Below are 15,476 nucleotides of genomic sequence, written 5' to 3'. Positions count from 1 at the left end.
GTTGCCAGGGCAGTGAGATGGGAAGGCCAAAGGTGATTTTGACCAAGGGAAACATGGAGAGAAAGAACTACGTTGGCCCAGGTTGCTCAGAGCGCAGCTGCTGGAAGCGATTGGATGAGACATGCCTGCCCAAGAGGAAGGGACCTTTCCTCAGACCACCGTGTCCTGGTAGGCAGTGCCCAGTCCCCATGAAAGGTGCGGTTGTTTCCATCACAAACGACCCAAACAAACAGCAAAACCAATGCCACTGGAGCCCCCGGGTAACAGGGCTGCTCCCCACACGCTCTCTATCTGCCAGCTCCCATCGGCCCTGCTATGCGCAAAGCAACAGTGGCCAGAGCGCGCAGCATATTGCAGGACATCTGGCGGGAACGCAGACTCAGACAGAGCTGAAAGGGCCACAAGGCAGGAAGGGCTGCACAGCCTCAGGAAGAATGGAGGTGAAAAGCTTTAACTAAAAGTCACACTGCAGCTGCTGGACTGCGAGAAATCCTGCCAGAGAGAAATCAGCAGTGGCTGGCTGCTGGGAGCTGTAGTCAGGGGAGGGGTGGCCATGCTGATGCCAACAGGTTTTCAGACAAACCGTTACCACCAAAGTACTAGAAGCCGGGCCAAATCCATCTCTCCATTGCAGTCAAGGGAGTCACACCACCAAGGATTAATATGGTCCCTTGATTTTAATGGAGAATATTACACTCTTGTTGGCTTCCGAAGGGGAGCCCAGCTGGTCACAAAGGGGAAGGTCCTAGGATTATTTCTCCTATTCAACTCACAGGAGCAGAATAGGTTCCTAGATGGGCTGGAGAGGGAGGCAGGGTTTTTCTTTGCTCCAGATTTAAAGTCCTAAAAAAAAAAAAAAAAAAAGGTTTGGACACATCTGTGTAATAGCAGCATCCATAGTTACATTAGATGGGATTTTTAAAAAATCACCCTGCCTACACCCCCTCCTGTGTCAGGGCATTAGCCAGCTGGTAACTGAGGGGGGTTAGGAAGAAATTTCCCCTGCAGGCCATTATTCCATAATTGTCTAGTCGGGGGTTTCTTGCACTGGCCACTTTCACAGAGACAGGATGCTGGGCTGGATGGGCCACGCGTCTGATAGGACACAACGATTCATGCCTTCCTAGGAATGGGGGATTCTTCGTGAGGGAGATCCCAAAGCAAGAGATTGTGGGGCTGGTCAACAGCCCAGCCTGGCTCTAACAGCAGCGTGCCATGTCAGTTGTAGGCAGGCATGCCACAACTCATTTGCATGCCTGAGGCAGTCCAAAATGGCAGCCCCCTTGCGGCGTGACCTCCCAAGTGCGGTACGCAGGAAGTCACGCAGCGTAGAGGATGCCATTTTGTTCTACTAAGCGGCGTCCTCCACGCAGCATGACCTTGCACACATGGTGCATGCGAGGTTCTGCTATGCAGCGGGTGCCATTTCGAGTCCTCCGTGGGAGCCGAATGGAATCATCCGGCCCGCAGGCTGCCAGCTGGACAGTGCCCACCAGGTTGAATACAGAGACAGCACACCATTGAGCGCTAAGGTGACTGTCACACAACCCCTCAATGATCATCAGACTTTGACCAGGGCTATGACGGGGGGAGGGGTGGAGGAATGGGGAGATCACAGCTGCAGACTATTTTGGGGATGCAAACAGCCACTTTCGACTATTACCAAGACATTGGCTTCAACATTCAGCTCATAGTCAAACACGTAGCATCAACTGGGAACTCTCTGTACCGACGTGAGAGCAGCCACCACACTAGCAACACTTTGGAGTCTTCCTCCTTCCAACAAGCAATCCCTCGTTGCCATCTGGAGCTGAGCCTCATCCAGCCTTCTCACATCCTCAGCCAGCCAGCCAGTGCAAAGACAAAGACAAAGCCTTGAACGGGAGAGACTGTGACACAGACCCACGTATCATCACTATGCTGATGACACCTCGGGTCACGCTGCTGGATTGGTTCTCCGAGCATATTCATATACACACTGCATGACAGAGCTGACAGCACGGACTTCTGTGAGACTTTCTATAGGAGAGCCCTGGGGTAGATAAATGATTATCCAAAAGGCAGAACAACTCCAAAGCAATCTCGTCCACCATGGCTATTTCACAGGACTGATCTGGAAGTGATACATGATCAAAGCTTTTGAGAGCAAAGGATGGCTCTAACCAATGCATCATTTGATCAGTTTAATTTCTGTTTTAAAATCAAAGCTATTTAGGAATTCAAGAGGCACAGAAAACTTAATGAACGGGTCAGCTCCTGATCCCTCTGTCATTTAAACACACACACAACTCAACTGATTCAATAGAAATTTTGTTTCAAAAGATTATTTCCTGAGCAGAAGCCTCCAATGCAGAATTTCAGGTGAAAGCGCATTTTAACTGATGTAATCAACCATTGGAAATTCAAGGTTGCAACGAAAGTGCTGATGCTGCCTTAACTTCAAACACTTTATACCACAACATCAAGCCCCAGCAGCTCTTTCAACAACGTTATCTGAGCTCCTTGCAAACTTTGTTAAACGACGTTGAGTTTTTAAATGATCACCCTCAAAAACCTAATGCATCTTGGATGGAAAACTGCTCCACCTTTTTTTCTCCTCTCTGTGCGCCTTCATTTTTTTTTCTTCTTCCCTTCAGCATCTGCACATTTACAAATCTTTCGGCCACAGTGGGTGAACTTTCTGCAGGGATGGCACCTGAGGTTCAACTTTTGAAGCGGAGAGGACGCAGGTCTCTGCAGACAGGCAGAAATAAGCGAGCTAAAAGCAAATTCTCTAACAATAATAATAAAACCTTCCAGTGCCCTGGCAGTGATGGAAGCTGCTCGTGCTTTCCCTCCGTGCCTGCTTTCAAAAAGTTGTCAGAAGTGACATTTGTGAAAGTAAGAGCCACAAACCATTCCCCAGCTGCTAAGAACCCCTAAAGCCAGATACAATGGCAAACCAGATCAACAACAAGAGAGCAAGAGTGTTGTTTAAGAAGCAGAAGCCAGAGACAGCAGACAAATGGAAAGTGACAGGAATCAAGAGAATTGTTTGTTTTCATCCTGGAGAAGTAACCAGCCCAATGTGCAGGCTTCTGGGTTTGAGCAGGGACTACATGCTGAGAGAAAACATTCAACTCAACCTGTGTGAATGTGCAGGTGTGTTTCCCAAAAGGATTCACATGCAGGGAACTGAGAGTAGTAGTGGCTGCGGTATTTTCACACTGAACTTCTTGGATGGCGCATGTGCACATGGACACACACACAAACACTCTCCAAAACCACGTGAAGGAATAAAGAAATCTCATCTTGCATGCAAACTCAGGCATGGGGCTACTCTGTATTAGCCTGGAGAGGTTTTCACTTTATTCTTCTACAGCCTCTTCTGACAATGACCTGAGCCTCACAGCACCCCTCTGAGGTTGTAAGTATTATGACCCCCAGATGGGGAAACTGAGGCACAGAGCGATTAAGTGACTCACCCACAGTCCCACAACAAGTCCAAGGCAAAGCTGGGAACAGTCCCCCGATCTGACTCCCACTTCTACTCTTAACCAGAAGGCCTCTTTTCCTTGTACTGCAGAGAAAGAATGACAGTGGTGCCACATAACAGATTTTCACAGGTGGTTCCAATGTCCAGATAACCCTGTCAGGGGCATCTTGAAAGCAAACGTGCTATATTGTTAAATACACCGAAATACCCGGCTAACGAGAGCAGTCTAATTAGCAACCATATAACACACAGAATTTCACAGAGACTAATACTAACACTCCACCCTTCATTTCTCTCTCTGTGGATCTTAGGCCTGGTCTACACAGGGAGTTTAGTTCACACTGAGGTTTTGCGCACTTTGGTACTTATATTGCCCACATTAATATTTCAGCACCTCACAGGTGGTGCGTCTACATGGCAGTCAGAGGTGTGACTGCAGCCCCGAGCAAGCTCACCCATGCTAGCTTTGATCTAGCTAGCATGGCTAAAAATAGCAGTGAAGATGTGGGAGTGCAGACCCTGGCGCAAGCTGGACAAGCTCACCCGCAGACATACCCGCATTGCTAATCTGTGCTGCAGTCTATGCTGGTGCATCTTCGCTGCTCTTTTCAACTAGAGCAAGACTAGCACAGGTGTGCCTACTCCAGCTGCAGTCACACCTCCAGTTGCAGTGCAGACAGACCCATAATCTTGTCACAATAGAGAGGCACAGAAGGACTAACTAAATGACTTGTCCAAGGTCACACAGGAAGTTTGTGGCAGAGCAGGGACTTGAATGCAAGCTTCCCACGTCCTAGGCTAGTGCCCTAAGCCCTGGATCAGCTTTTCTTCCTGGGGTGGTCTATGAATATTATACAGTCCTGACATTTTCCAACAGTCTCCCCTCTTCCATTGTAGATGCTCCTTCTTCCAATGTCTGCAAGTAATAGGAAAGATCCAATGTCCTTCGTGCTCACAGCCTCTCTCACCCACAAGGGCTAAACAGCCTGTGCGCTGAATTTCTTGGCTTTCTTGGTCCAGATCAGTCCCCCTGACGTTCTCATAGCCCAGTTTCCCTTCACATTTGAGTCTCTTGCTCTGGCAGTTCACAGCACAGTAACCACCAAACTCCATTCGAGGGAGAAGAAAGTTCCTGTCCTTGTTTCTGGAGGGGGCTTGCAGATAACTGCTCCCAAAGATGGCCTCATTACACACTGTACGCCAGCAGCTCTGGTACCCTTACAGCACAGCTTCTTGCAGCGCTGCACTGCTGAGTCTGACACCTACTCTGGCACGCCACAGCCTGGTGGGTAGGGCACTGGCCTGGGATGAAACACTCTGCTCTGATGCAGGGATTTGAACCTGAGGCTCCCACAGCTCCGGCAAGTGCGTGTGCACACACACAAAGTTCCATTGTGATCAAACCCCTAGGCATCCCGAGGGAGGGCAATGGGGTTGCATAGCTCTGAGGGCAGAACATGGCAGTTAGCCATTCAGTGTGGATGCATGAGACAGAAAATCATCCTGCCTGTTCACTAGCGATGTGTTGACTCTGGAGTGCTAAGGACTAAACCCATCATGCACACTAAGGTCCTGACAACACACTGCAGTTTTTAGCCACTGCTATACCTACCTCACTGCAGCTGCTCCAATGCAAAGCCCTTGTGCAGCCATGCTGCATCGCGGTAACTGTGACTTGCACCTTACCCTGTTTTCAGACTAGGGCTAGCTGCTCCAGTGCAAGTGAGCCCCAATCCTACCATCTGGTCTAACCCCACCTGGAGCCATGTACAGGCACAGAGGTTCGTCTATAGGGATCCAAATGCAGGACTGGGACCTAACATGAGCAACTACAATTCTGGACACACACAAGGGGCAGATCTATGTAATTTCTGCCTAGCCATTTTTCAGAGCAGAACCACATTTCAAGCATCAGTGATGACCAGCTCGTGTCTTTCTTCTCCCTTCTGTTTTGATTTCAGAATATTTTTATTGCAGATATATGCCTATTTTTAAATCAAGATGTTAAGCTTTGGCTCTTGGAACTGATGAGTGTGGGGAAGATTGGGTGTGGGACTGCAGAAGAGTTCTATTAAAACCACACTAAAATGGAAATGCAAATTAGCAACAGGGGTTTGACCATGAGGTCTTCTCCCTTAGCAATGTACGTAGGGGAAGTAGAAGTAGCGCAGTACTGTAAATGGGGCATACATGATGCACAAGTATTTATTTAATATGCAAATGATCTGTGTTCTATATTAATTGCCCTGGTCATTCATGTGCTACTGTATATTGAATGTGATGACAACCCGAACGGAGTCTATGCATGCTTTTAATGGCACTCACTATGGATTTCTTTGAAAAATCCAAAGGCTCAGTCTACTCTGTAATTTCAAATGTGCTAACAGAATTGTTTTAAAACATAATTCCTGCTAATACAATTTAAATCAAGTATAATGTATTATTAGTTATAGCACAGTAGCACCTAGATGCCCCCACAATGTCAGGGCCCCACTTTGCTAGACATGATACAGACACATGGTAAGAGACACTGTCTGCCCTAAAGAGCTTGCAGTGAGATAGACAAGACAAAGAACGGGAGGGGAAACTGAGGCACAAAGCGGTGAAGTGACTTGCCTCAGGTCACACAGCAAGTTAGTTATGGAACCAGAAATAGAGCCTAGGTCTGCTGGGCCCCCAGCCAGTGTCTTACCCACTAGACCACACTGCTTTTCATATACACGTGAAACCTAGTGTAGAACACAGGTTTGCAGCTCAGACAAGCTGCGTCAACAGGAGCTGTTTTTAAAATTGCATTTTAAACCCGTTTCACCAGGCCCATTTACACACCAGCACAGACAGCGCCAAAGAGAATAAAGGCAAACAACAGGCATGACAGAACTTTATGCAGTCCATTTTCAGCCTTGCACAAGGATTTAGCAACACTCCACCCAGCCACGTTATTGCGACACAGGGCAGTCCACTGCATGCACTGTCATTTTAATTACTGTACTGTTCAATCAATTCAATACCGGACTGACAGCACTGGAGACTGAGGGGCTAGATTTAATCACAGAACAGGCCCTACAGCATTGGCCATGGCAAAACCTTAAACCACCTTTCCCCCTCACCATCTCACCAATGACTACTTCTAGGATCAGACAGGAAGTTCAGTCTCCATCCTCCATTCATTCCCTGGGCTCTCTGCTGGGATTGCCAACTGTAACAGTGGTTTCTGTGGTGTACACACTTGTCCACCAAGAATGGGGCAGAGCTTACCAGCTCATTTCACATAGGCCATCAAACAGCTGTCAGAGGGTGATGGCTGTGTTCACTATTAACCTGGATCCAATTAAAACCAATTACATCCTTTATCTGGGGTCTTCCTCGGTGCCATGATGAGTTCTGTCATACTGTCATGACAGAGCAAGTTAAAGGGGGCATTGGTAGCCTTACATTGTGAATATACAACCATCTCCCTCCCCCCACAGGGCTGGGTCATCAACTCATGATGTTAGCACTGCAGAACACACCTCTATTACTTGAGCTAAGAGATTATCTTCATTAGCTAGCGGTAGTAGTGTGCTGTTATCCCAGAATGGACCAACTGCTAGGAAGATTAACACACTCTCTGCCACTGTATTACAAATACACTTGGTTTTTGTGTATTTGAATCAGATCCTTGACATGACTGAAATATTCAGAGCCAGCACCTCTGCTGGTGTTAATGGGCACAGCTATATAGACTTCAATGGCATGTCACTCAATCACACCAGCAGAGAATTTAGCCCTGAGTTTGCATGTAATATCCTCACCTTTATTCTGAAGGCAAAATGGACAGATTTTCCAAGGGGCCTCAGTCCAGCTGCCACTTTTGCACAGTGAATTTTACTTGCACAATTATGTTCATGAGCAAATTCAGGGGTTTGCACAAAATGCACGTGAAAATTGAGACCAGTTTTGCAAAACTGGTTCAAAATGCTAGCTAATTTTTGGCTTTAGTGAATAGAATGTACACACTGATCTCCTCCCCCCCTTCTCTTTTTGTTTGTTTCCTTCATTAGAAAGAGCCCGGGATTATCTGCACAAGACTGGAAGGTTCATTGTAATTGGTGGAATCGTCTCACCTGTACACGACTCCTATGGGAAGCAGGTGGGTTGATCAAGTTCTTGCTCTCTCCTCTGTGCTATTACCAAACTAACCTGTAGGAAGCTGGGAGTGCACGTGAATGTCAGGAAGAGTCAGCTCTGAGGGTTTCTAATTAAATAACACCCTGGGGAGCAAGGGAATGCTGGTTCCAAAACTGAGCCCGAGGGAGAGTGAAATCTTATAGCTCTGCTGATGCCAGAGTGAAAGCTGTGGGGAAGCTGAGCAGAGGGCTGAGATAAAGGGTATCCCATTAATACCTCTGGTGAACTTGATGTAGGGACAGCAGTGTTACCAGCTTTTGTGGTTTTATCCTGAGTCTAGTGTTTTTCTTAAAGCTGCAGCTCCTGGAGTCATGTGATTACACAAAAATCTCAGCATTCATTAAACCCTTCCCCTGAGTTTCTAGCCCTTGTGGCTACGGAGGAAAGCTGGAAAATGTGAACCCTAAAGGCACAAACACCAGAAGGCAAAACATTTTTTTTTAAATTTCATGTTTTTAAAGCCAATCTCATAATTTTAGGGGCCTGGCTCATGATTTTCGAATGCTTGGGCTTGGCAATACTGGGACAGGAGCGGTTACAAGTATCTTTGGGGGAACAAAATCCAAAGACAGGAGGCAATCTCTATCCTTGAACTGCAGAAGCCTGCTTCCTAACTGAAAAGACTCAAAAAAAAAAAAAAATACTGTTCCCATCATTCGCCCCCAAGGCCAGGAGGATTCAGAGAGAAGAGAAGCTCTTATTATGTCTTGAAAGCTGCTTGGTTCTGCCCTCTGAATCCAGGCAAGACATAGAAACCTCTGCCCTATGCTAATTAGTAACATTGGTGATGGCCCATGGGCGGGGGATGGGGGTGCGCTATTGTGTTCACTTTCAATTTAGTGGGTGTGTCCCTGTGGTGCATTTAGGAGATCTTGGACTGGGTGGGGATTTTGGTGGGGAAATCACAGAACTGAGTCAGGTCCAAGCTTAAAAGAGGACTGGACGTCGTACAAACAAAGCTTCACTGATTCTCCCTGCATCCTCTCTTAGTTACTATTCTCTTTCAGGGCCTGGTCTCCAGCCGACACCGTCTGACCATGTGCCAGTTGGCAGTCCAGTCCTCTGACTGGATCAGGTGAGGTAGCACATTGAGTATTGCTGATATGGTTGTAGAGGGAGCCTTGGAAAGACACCACGCTCCTTTTATGGAGCGGCGCCTGCAGAAATCCGGTTAGGGAGTCACATCCACCCACTCAGGGGAAGGTCAGTTAGGACTGAGCTTGGAGAGGATTTTCAAAGGGCCTCATCTCAGAGCCAGCGAGTGGTAACTAGTGATGTGCATCAAACAGTCCCACCAAGGGAAGTGAAAGCAAAGCTCCAGTCAGCTCCCCTGGCTGCAGCTGATGACAGACACCCTTATCAGCTAAGTACGCAGCGTGTAATTAAAGCAAGCTTCCACTAATTACCTTAACTATGCACCAGAAAAGTTTCGGCAGTTATAATTTGCATGGAAAGAGCACGTTTTAATAATGGCTTATTGTTACTGCGGGTGCGCGTGCATGTATGAGGAACTCAGCAGTCTTTGTAGGTCAGAGCAAAAGCACGTTCTTCACACGAGAGGAGAGAGAGAAAGCAATAGGAGGTTGTTGAAAAGAAAGGGAATGAGGAAACAGGCTGTGGAGGAGAGCAGGGAAGGGGAAGATCAAGGAGAAAGGGACAAGCACCAGGAGGAATTGCAAGAGCGAAAGGGAGGAAAGAAAGAAGGGCGAGAAAATGAGTGATAAACAGGGCACACACAGGCCTGATCCAAAGCCCGCTGACTTCAGTGGGATTCTTTCCATTGATGTCAACGGGCTTTGAATGAGGCCTGGCTAGAGTTGGATAATATTGACAGACACATGGAGAAACGTCAAGTTTCATCAAGTGATATGGAAGCTATCAGAAGGTTTCGGTGGATGATTATGACTGTGTGAGTGTGTACCTGTCTGGCTTTGGCGAGCATGTATGTCTGACACAGCTGTGAGTGTCTGGCCGTATGCACAGGTTCAGAGTGGTTTTTGGTTTTTTTTATAATTATTATTACCACTTGTGTCAGTCCCAGAAACACCACAGACCCCAATGAAGTGCTGAGATGGTTTTTAACATAGCTCAGGCATGTGTGGCATAGAGTTGACACAGACATTAGGCAATCAGAGTGTTATTAATTAGTGAGATCATGTCTGTGACTCCTCAGGTGAGGTGTGTGAGAAAAACACACTCAGCTGCTAAGAAAACGTTTAAGAAACATCCCAATTTAGCAGCTCATTAAGTTTTCAAGGAAGCCCTCATGCAGCTCAGACTGCAGCACTGGAGCTTTGCCTTTCACAACCTGGTGTATAGAGGAGGGGTGGGAATTCCTGCACCCACAGTCTGTGTGAGACAGGCATGAAATCTCATTGCCAGGAAAGCCCCTGGGAACAACCAGGGAGGGATTAGCAATTCATGGAGGCTCGGGAAGGGGGGCTCTCAGAAGATCTGAGAAAAGGAAAGAAAAAAAAGTAGAGGAGTTTTCCTGCTATGGGAAAAAAGCCCTGTGAAGGACCAGTGGGGGAAGGGTTTCATGGAAAAAAGACTGCCTTTCACATTGTCTTGGTGCAAAAAGACAAAGACACCAGGGTGATGAATTCCCCCCCATGGCCTCACAAAACAACCTCTGGATAAATTCCACGTCTCCCAAGCGATTTCACAAACAGAAAGATATGCGAAAGGATGGCCTAGTGTTTAGTGTACTAGTGGAAGATCTGGGTTCAAGTCCCTGCTCTGCCATAAACTTCCTGTGTGACCCTGGGCAAGTCACTTAGCCTCCCTGGGCCCATCCGTACGATGGGGGTGATAGCACTGCCCTACCTCACTGAGGACAGGGGTGTGTGGGAAGCACTTTTAGTTCGGCTAACGAAAAGCACGAGCTAAGAGGTGGGATTATTTTTATGAATAATGTCACAGCTGCTGGACACCCCCTCACAAGGGACAGCTGCATCTCTCTCTCCCAGCCATCCAGACCCCTGCCTAGGGCTTCTCTTCATTGGGTCAGCTGCGCCGGCACAAATCACTTGTTACACCAGCCAGCACATCTAACAAACTGGTGCGGCCGCAGTGCTGACAAGCCCTTTGCCACTTTCCCCATTTCCGGTCTTCCTTGTGCTGTTCATACCTTTCAGCAACTCACCAAAGAACAGCGGGCTGTTCTGCCAGCAGAAGTCCGTGCAGTAGAAGATAATACCTCACCCACCTTGTCTCTCTAAAGGACAGCAATGGCAGTTCGCGAGGTGGTCCTTCCCTTGGCCTGCACTGTCCGCGTCTCTTAGCCGTTGCTCATGCTCGTGGGAGTCTATCACTCTGCTGTGCTGCCGGTGCCATCATGTTTGGTGGCACTCTGCTGTTGTGACGACACATGCACACAGTTTAATTTCCTGAAATAAAGTTTAAAACCTTAAGAATTTACCCCTTTGGCTTTAGCTGTGGCAATTCAGGGTGGGAAGGGTTCAAGGATCTGACCCTCAGATGTTTCCTCCCATATGGACAGAACCATGATAGGTCCAGGCCCAAGAGGAGGTGGCAAGGAAGAGCCTCTCTACAGGGCCTCACGTCCCATGATGTAGGTTGCCAACTGGCTGGGCTACTGCCCAGTGTCCCCATGGAGGCGTCCTTCGAGCCAGTGCTTTGCCATGTCCCAGCAGCCACTGAGCTCCAGGCAGCTCCCTCCCAGCCGCTCTTTGGATGAGGGGAGGATGGGAGAGGGAGCGCAAGCGCTTTGTTGTGAGCCGCAGTGGCTTCCACAGTCGTGTGCACATGATGCATGGTGCATACCAGTGGCAGAGGCAGGGCAAAAGGGGCAGTTTGCCCCAGGCCCATCATCTGAGAGGACCCCCAAACTGAGTGGTGCATTTGGCATTTTATTCCAGTTCTGCTGCTCCCAGGCAGACATGATGAGGTTAACAAGGATGGTTCCCAGCAGCAGGGTCCCTTCCTGGCCTCGACACTGCTGCTGAGAATGCTGGATGGGGAAGGACAGAGCAAGATTCACATGCAAACCCTCTTTGTTATGTTCTCGGCTCCCCACAGGGTGGACCCCTGGGAGTGCTATCAGGACACCTGGCAAACGACCTGCAGCGTGCTGGAACACCACCGTGATCTGATGAAGGTGAGTCACACCTGGGCAGGTGTGTCACAGAGGAGGGGAGGGGAAGGCTGTGGCTAGCAGGAGAAGTGATGTAGAAAAGTGGTTAGAGTCCAATGCATTAATGCACAACTAGAGTGTTCCTCTAATAGCTTTGATCCTTAGCGCTGTCAGGGCTGATTTCAGGATCAGCAGTAGCCAATGTAGGGCAGGTTTCTTTCTCTTTCAGGCTGAGTCAATTACACCAACCCAATATATATTCAATGGACCGAAGCTTAGCTGGGGAAAAACAACATAGCTCCACTGAAGCCAAGTGATTTACTCATGCTCAGGTTCTGACCCAACACAGGTAGATGAGATAGAATATTGCACATGTGCATGTCCACCTCTCCCAGCTAAAACAAAAACAAACAAACCAAAAAAGGAATCAGATCTCTAGGACTGGGTGCTCATGTCATCATCAGTCAGCAAAATACAGATCGCACATTGCAGCAAACAATCCAGCCCAGATCAATACACCCACACTCTGACAAGCTAAAAATACCATCAGTAACAAGGAGGTAGGTGGACATGACAATTAAAGTAAAACCCCGCTCTTCGCAAAAAAGTTACTCAAACAAGGGATTCCAAACAGCTGCCACTGCAGGAAACTGATTGGTTTTCCAGACTGGCAAATGGGAGAGGCTACCAAAAATGCACCAAGGCCCAAACTCCAGCAACCTCCAATCAGAGATAGTCACAGCATCTGCCCTAGCAGATTAGGCAAGGGTATTGGGACTTGTCTATACATGGTGTGACAAATTTATGTCCTGGAGCGCCCCCTTTGGTGAGTCCTGGCACTGCAGCACTTCTGCCTCAGAGCTCATGTGGTCTGCTTGGCCAGGTCATGATACAGTCCTCCCATTCTGGGGCATCAACGTCCTGCACCAACAGCGTCCCACATGACATTAGTCATCAGTACAACATCCTCCACCCCTCATGGGTTCCTCTTCCATCTCACTGTTCCTTCAGAGTAGGGGCGTTGCCCACTTCAGCCTCTCCACCCGTCCTGGGGATGAGCTTTTAGCCTCTCTGGGCTCTTCCCAATTCTTCTGGGACAGAAACCCACCCAGCTACCACCGTTAAGGTCTTGACCTTTTGCTGGGGCTCGCGACTGGAGCCTGCTCCACTCCTGCGGCTTCTGTCCCTGGCCATTTGCCAGAGCTCCCTTCTCAAGGCCTTCTCTCCCCCTGATCCTCCTCTCCCCACTGAATCTCTTCTTCACTGCTCTGAGAGCCTGGCTTTATGAAGATGACCCACCTCCTTCCCAGCTGAGAATACCTACAAACTGTACCTAACACACCATCCAGGGACCACCAGGTGGGCTAAATGCGCCCTCAGCCTCTCCCATTAATCCTTTCGCTGCTGGTGTGGGGCGTACACTCCCCCTCGCAGCAGTGTTATTCAGGAAAAGCTGTGGCACTTTAAATTCACACCCTTCCCTAACGTGAATTAAGTTTCACATGTAGACAAGCCCTCGCAGTAAGGGAGTGTTGTAAAAGGAGATTAGAAAGTGGAATGTGTGCTGCAAATGACAGGATTTAATCAACCTTTGGAAAAGGGATAAGGGCAAACTCACAGCACCGTGTCTACTCCAGGAAAACGCCGAGTTTCTATACCCTGGGGAAAAGAAAAAGGGATTTATCAGGACATGCGTGAGAACTAGGTGGCAGTGAGAGCAGGTGGGGAAGGCAAACTCACAGCTAAGCAAACATTATCACTGCTGGCCACATAGGCAATCCCCAGAAAAGAGGGCATTTGAAAGACAAGTGAATGAAGCCCTGCTTAGTCACCTAACAAAATAACCCCCATGGACCAAACCTCGCTCCGCTGCCCCTAAGGAATGATTCACAGCAACTGGAAAATTCGAGGGCATCATGAGTGCTGGGTAAACCCCAGAGAATGTGTGACATGGTATGTGAAACCCCTGCGCTGGCGCAGGCAGAAGCAGGAATGAAGATCACACACCCTGAACAGAAATGGGACTTCCCACCACCTCCCCAGCTAATGACCCCAGGCTATTACTCTGAGGAATTGAGGCTGGCGTCACTGGCAGAGTGATGGCGGGGTGTCCACAGCTCGATGAGCTAGTACAGTGGTTCTCAAACTTTTTAAATGGAGCCCCTCCCCCCCCATGGATTTGTGTAACAATTGCGCTCCCCCTTCCCCAGGACCCCCCCGCACACACACACACACTTTCAGAAAAAAACCAGGGCCTACATATAGGTGGAGTTTGACTGCTTAATTTGGGGAGGGCAAGGGGTAGTAGCAGCTCCCCCGCAGCTCCAGAGCCCGACGTGACCTGCCAGGGAAAATGGTGGCGGTGGCGGGGAATCGCACCTCGTCATTGGGATTATCCTTGGGCAGCAGTGTGGACGCAGCTGCCGCCTCCGAGAGCCTGCAGAGTGGCCGCGGCCGGGGGGGGGAGGGGGGGAAGGATGCTGCTGCAGGAGGCAGGCAGCTCCGTCTGGAGATGGAAGCAGCTGTGCAAAGTGCGGAGCGTGAAGCTGGACTGGCTCTGTCCCCCGCTTCACCAGCAGTGCTGGGCCCAGCGCGCCTCACCCAACGGGGAGATGGCTCCATCATCGCAAGTTTGGGGGGGGCATTGCCCCTCCATGCCCCCCAAACTCCACCCATGGTGCCCCCCCCACGATCCATTTTGAGCCCCCTTAGGGGGGCCCGCCCCCCAGTTTGAGAACTGCTGAGCTAGTAGATCGGATGGACAGGGTAGAGGGAAATGAAGAGGGCCTTAAAGGCAAAGGCAAGGCACTCGCAGGCGAGGGGGAGCCTTTGGAGGAATGCAAGGAGAGAAGTGATATGGCAAGTCAAGGAGACCATTCTGGGGGGTATTAACAGGAGTGTAAGATGTAAGATACGGGCGGTAGCTGTCCTGCTGTACTCAGCACTGGAGAGAGCCCAGCTGGAGCGCTGTGTCCAGTTGTGGGCACCACACTTTAAGATGGATGTGAACAAATTTAAGAGGAAGCCCAGAGGAGAGCAATAAAAGCGGTAAAAGATTTAGCAAACCTGACCTATAAAGACAATTTAAAAACACTGGACATGTTTAGTCTTGGCAAAAGACAACTGAGAGCGCACCTGGTAATGGTCTTCATAGATGTGAAGGGCTGTTATAAAGCGGAGTGATCGATTGCTCTCCATGTCCACAGAAGGTGGGACAAGAAGTAATCGGGCTTAACCTGCAGCAAGAGAGATTTAGATTAGATATTAGAAAACATTTTCTAACTAGAAGGGTAGTTAAACTCTGACACAGGCTTCCAAGGGAGGTTGTGGATTCCCCATCATTGGAGGTTTTAAAGCACAGGTTGGACAAACACCTGTCAGGGATGGTGTAGGTTTACTTGGTTGTACCTCAGTGCAGGGGCTTGACCTCTCAAGATCCAAGATCCGTTCCTGCCGTACATTTCTATGATTCTGTGACCCTAGTAGCAGTGTTTTGACTGGCCTGAGGGAGGCAGCATAGCTGGCGACCAGGCCAGAGTGGGCTGATTACAGTAGTGGAGACACAAGATGATGAGAGCCTGAACAAGAGCCTCTGCCATCCAGACAGGCAGGAAAGGCTGAATATCAGGTCTGTGTCACACAACAGTGCTTCCCAGAGCCGCTCTGCCCCTCCAGGTCCTACTAGCCCCTACCCCATGGAGCTGAACTGAAGGGAGCAGAGCGGCGTGGATGCCA

The 15,476-nt window shown here is 49.0% G+C and overlaps 1 protein-coding gene across 1 annotated transcript in view; it reads left to right on the top strand.

Moving 5' to 3' along the window:
• NMNAT2 (nicotinamide nucleotide adenylyltransferase 2) overlaps window positions 1-15,476 on the top strand; it is a 74,056-nt gene that overhangs the window by 43,400 nt on the left and 15,180 nt on the right. The window contains exons 2-4 of the mRNA XM_067535096.1: window positions 7,519-7,607; window positions 8,653-8,720; window positions 11,687-11,765. Coding sequence (XP_067391197.1) covers window positions 7,519-7,607; window positions 8,653-8,720; window positions 11,687-11,765 — 236 coding nt within the window. The remainder of the gene's footprint in view (window positions 1-7,518; window positions 7,608-8,652; window positions 8,721-11,686; window positions 11,766-15,476) is intronic.

The sequence above is a fragment of the Emydura macquarii genome, unplaced genomic scaffold, assembly GCF_026122565.2.
Source record: "Emydura macquarii macquarii isolate MOO-44397 ecotype Brisbane River unplaced genomic scaffold, CSIRO-AGI_Emac_v2 contig_3477, whole genome shotgun sequence".
NCBI classification, from domain to species: Eukaryota; Metazoa; Chordata; order Testudines; family Chelidae; genus Emydura; species Emydura macquarii.
The sequence above is the reverse complement of the archived record's forward strand: the minus strand, read 5'-3'. Positions and strand labels throughout refer to the sequence as shown.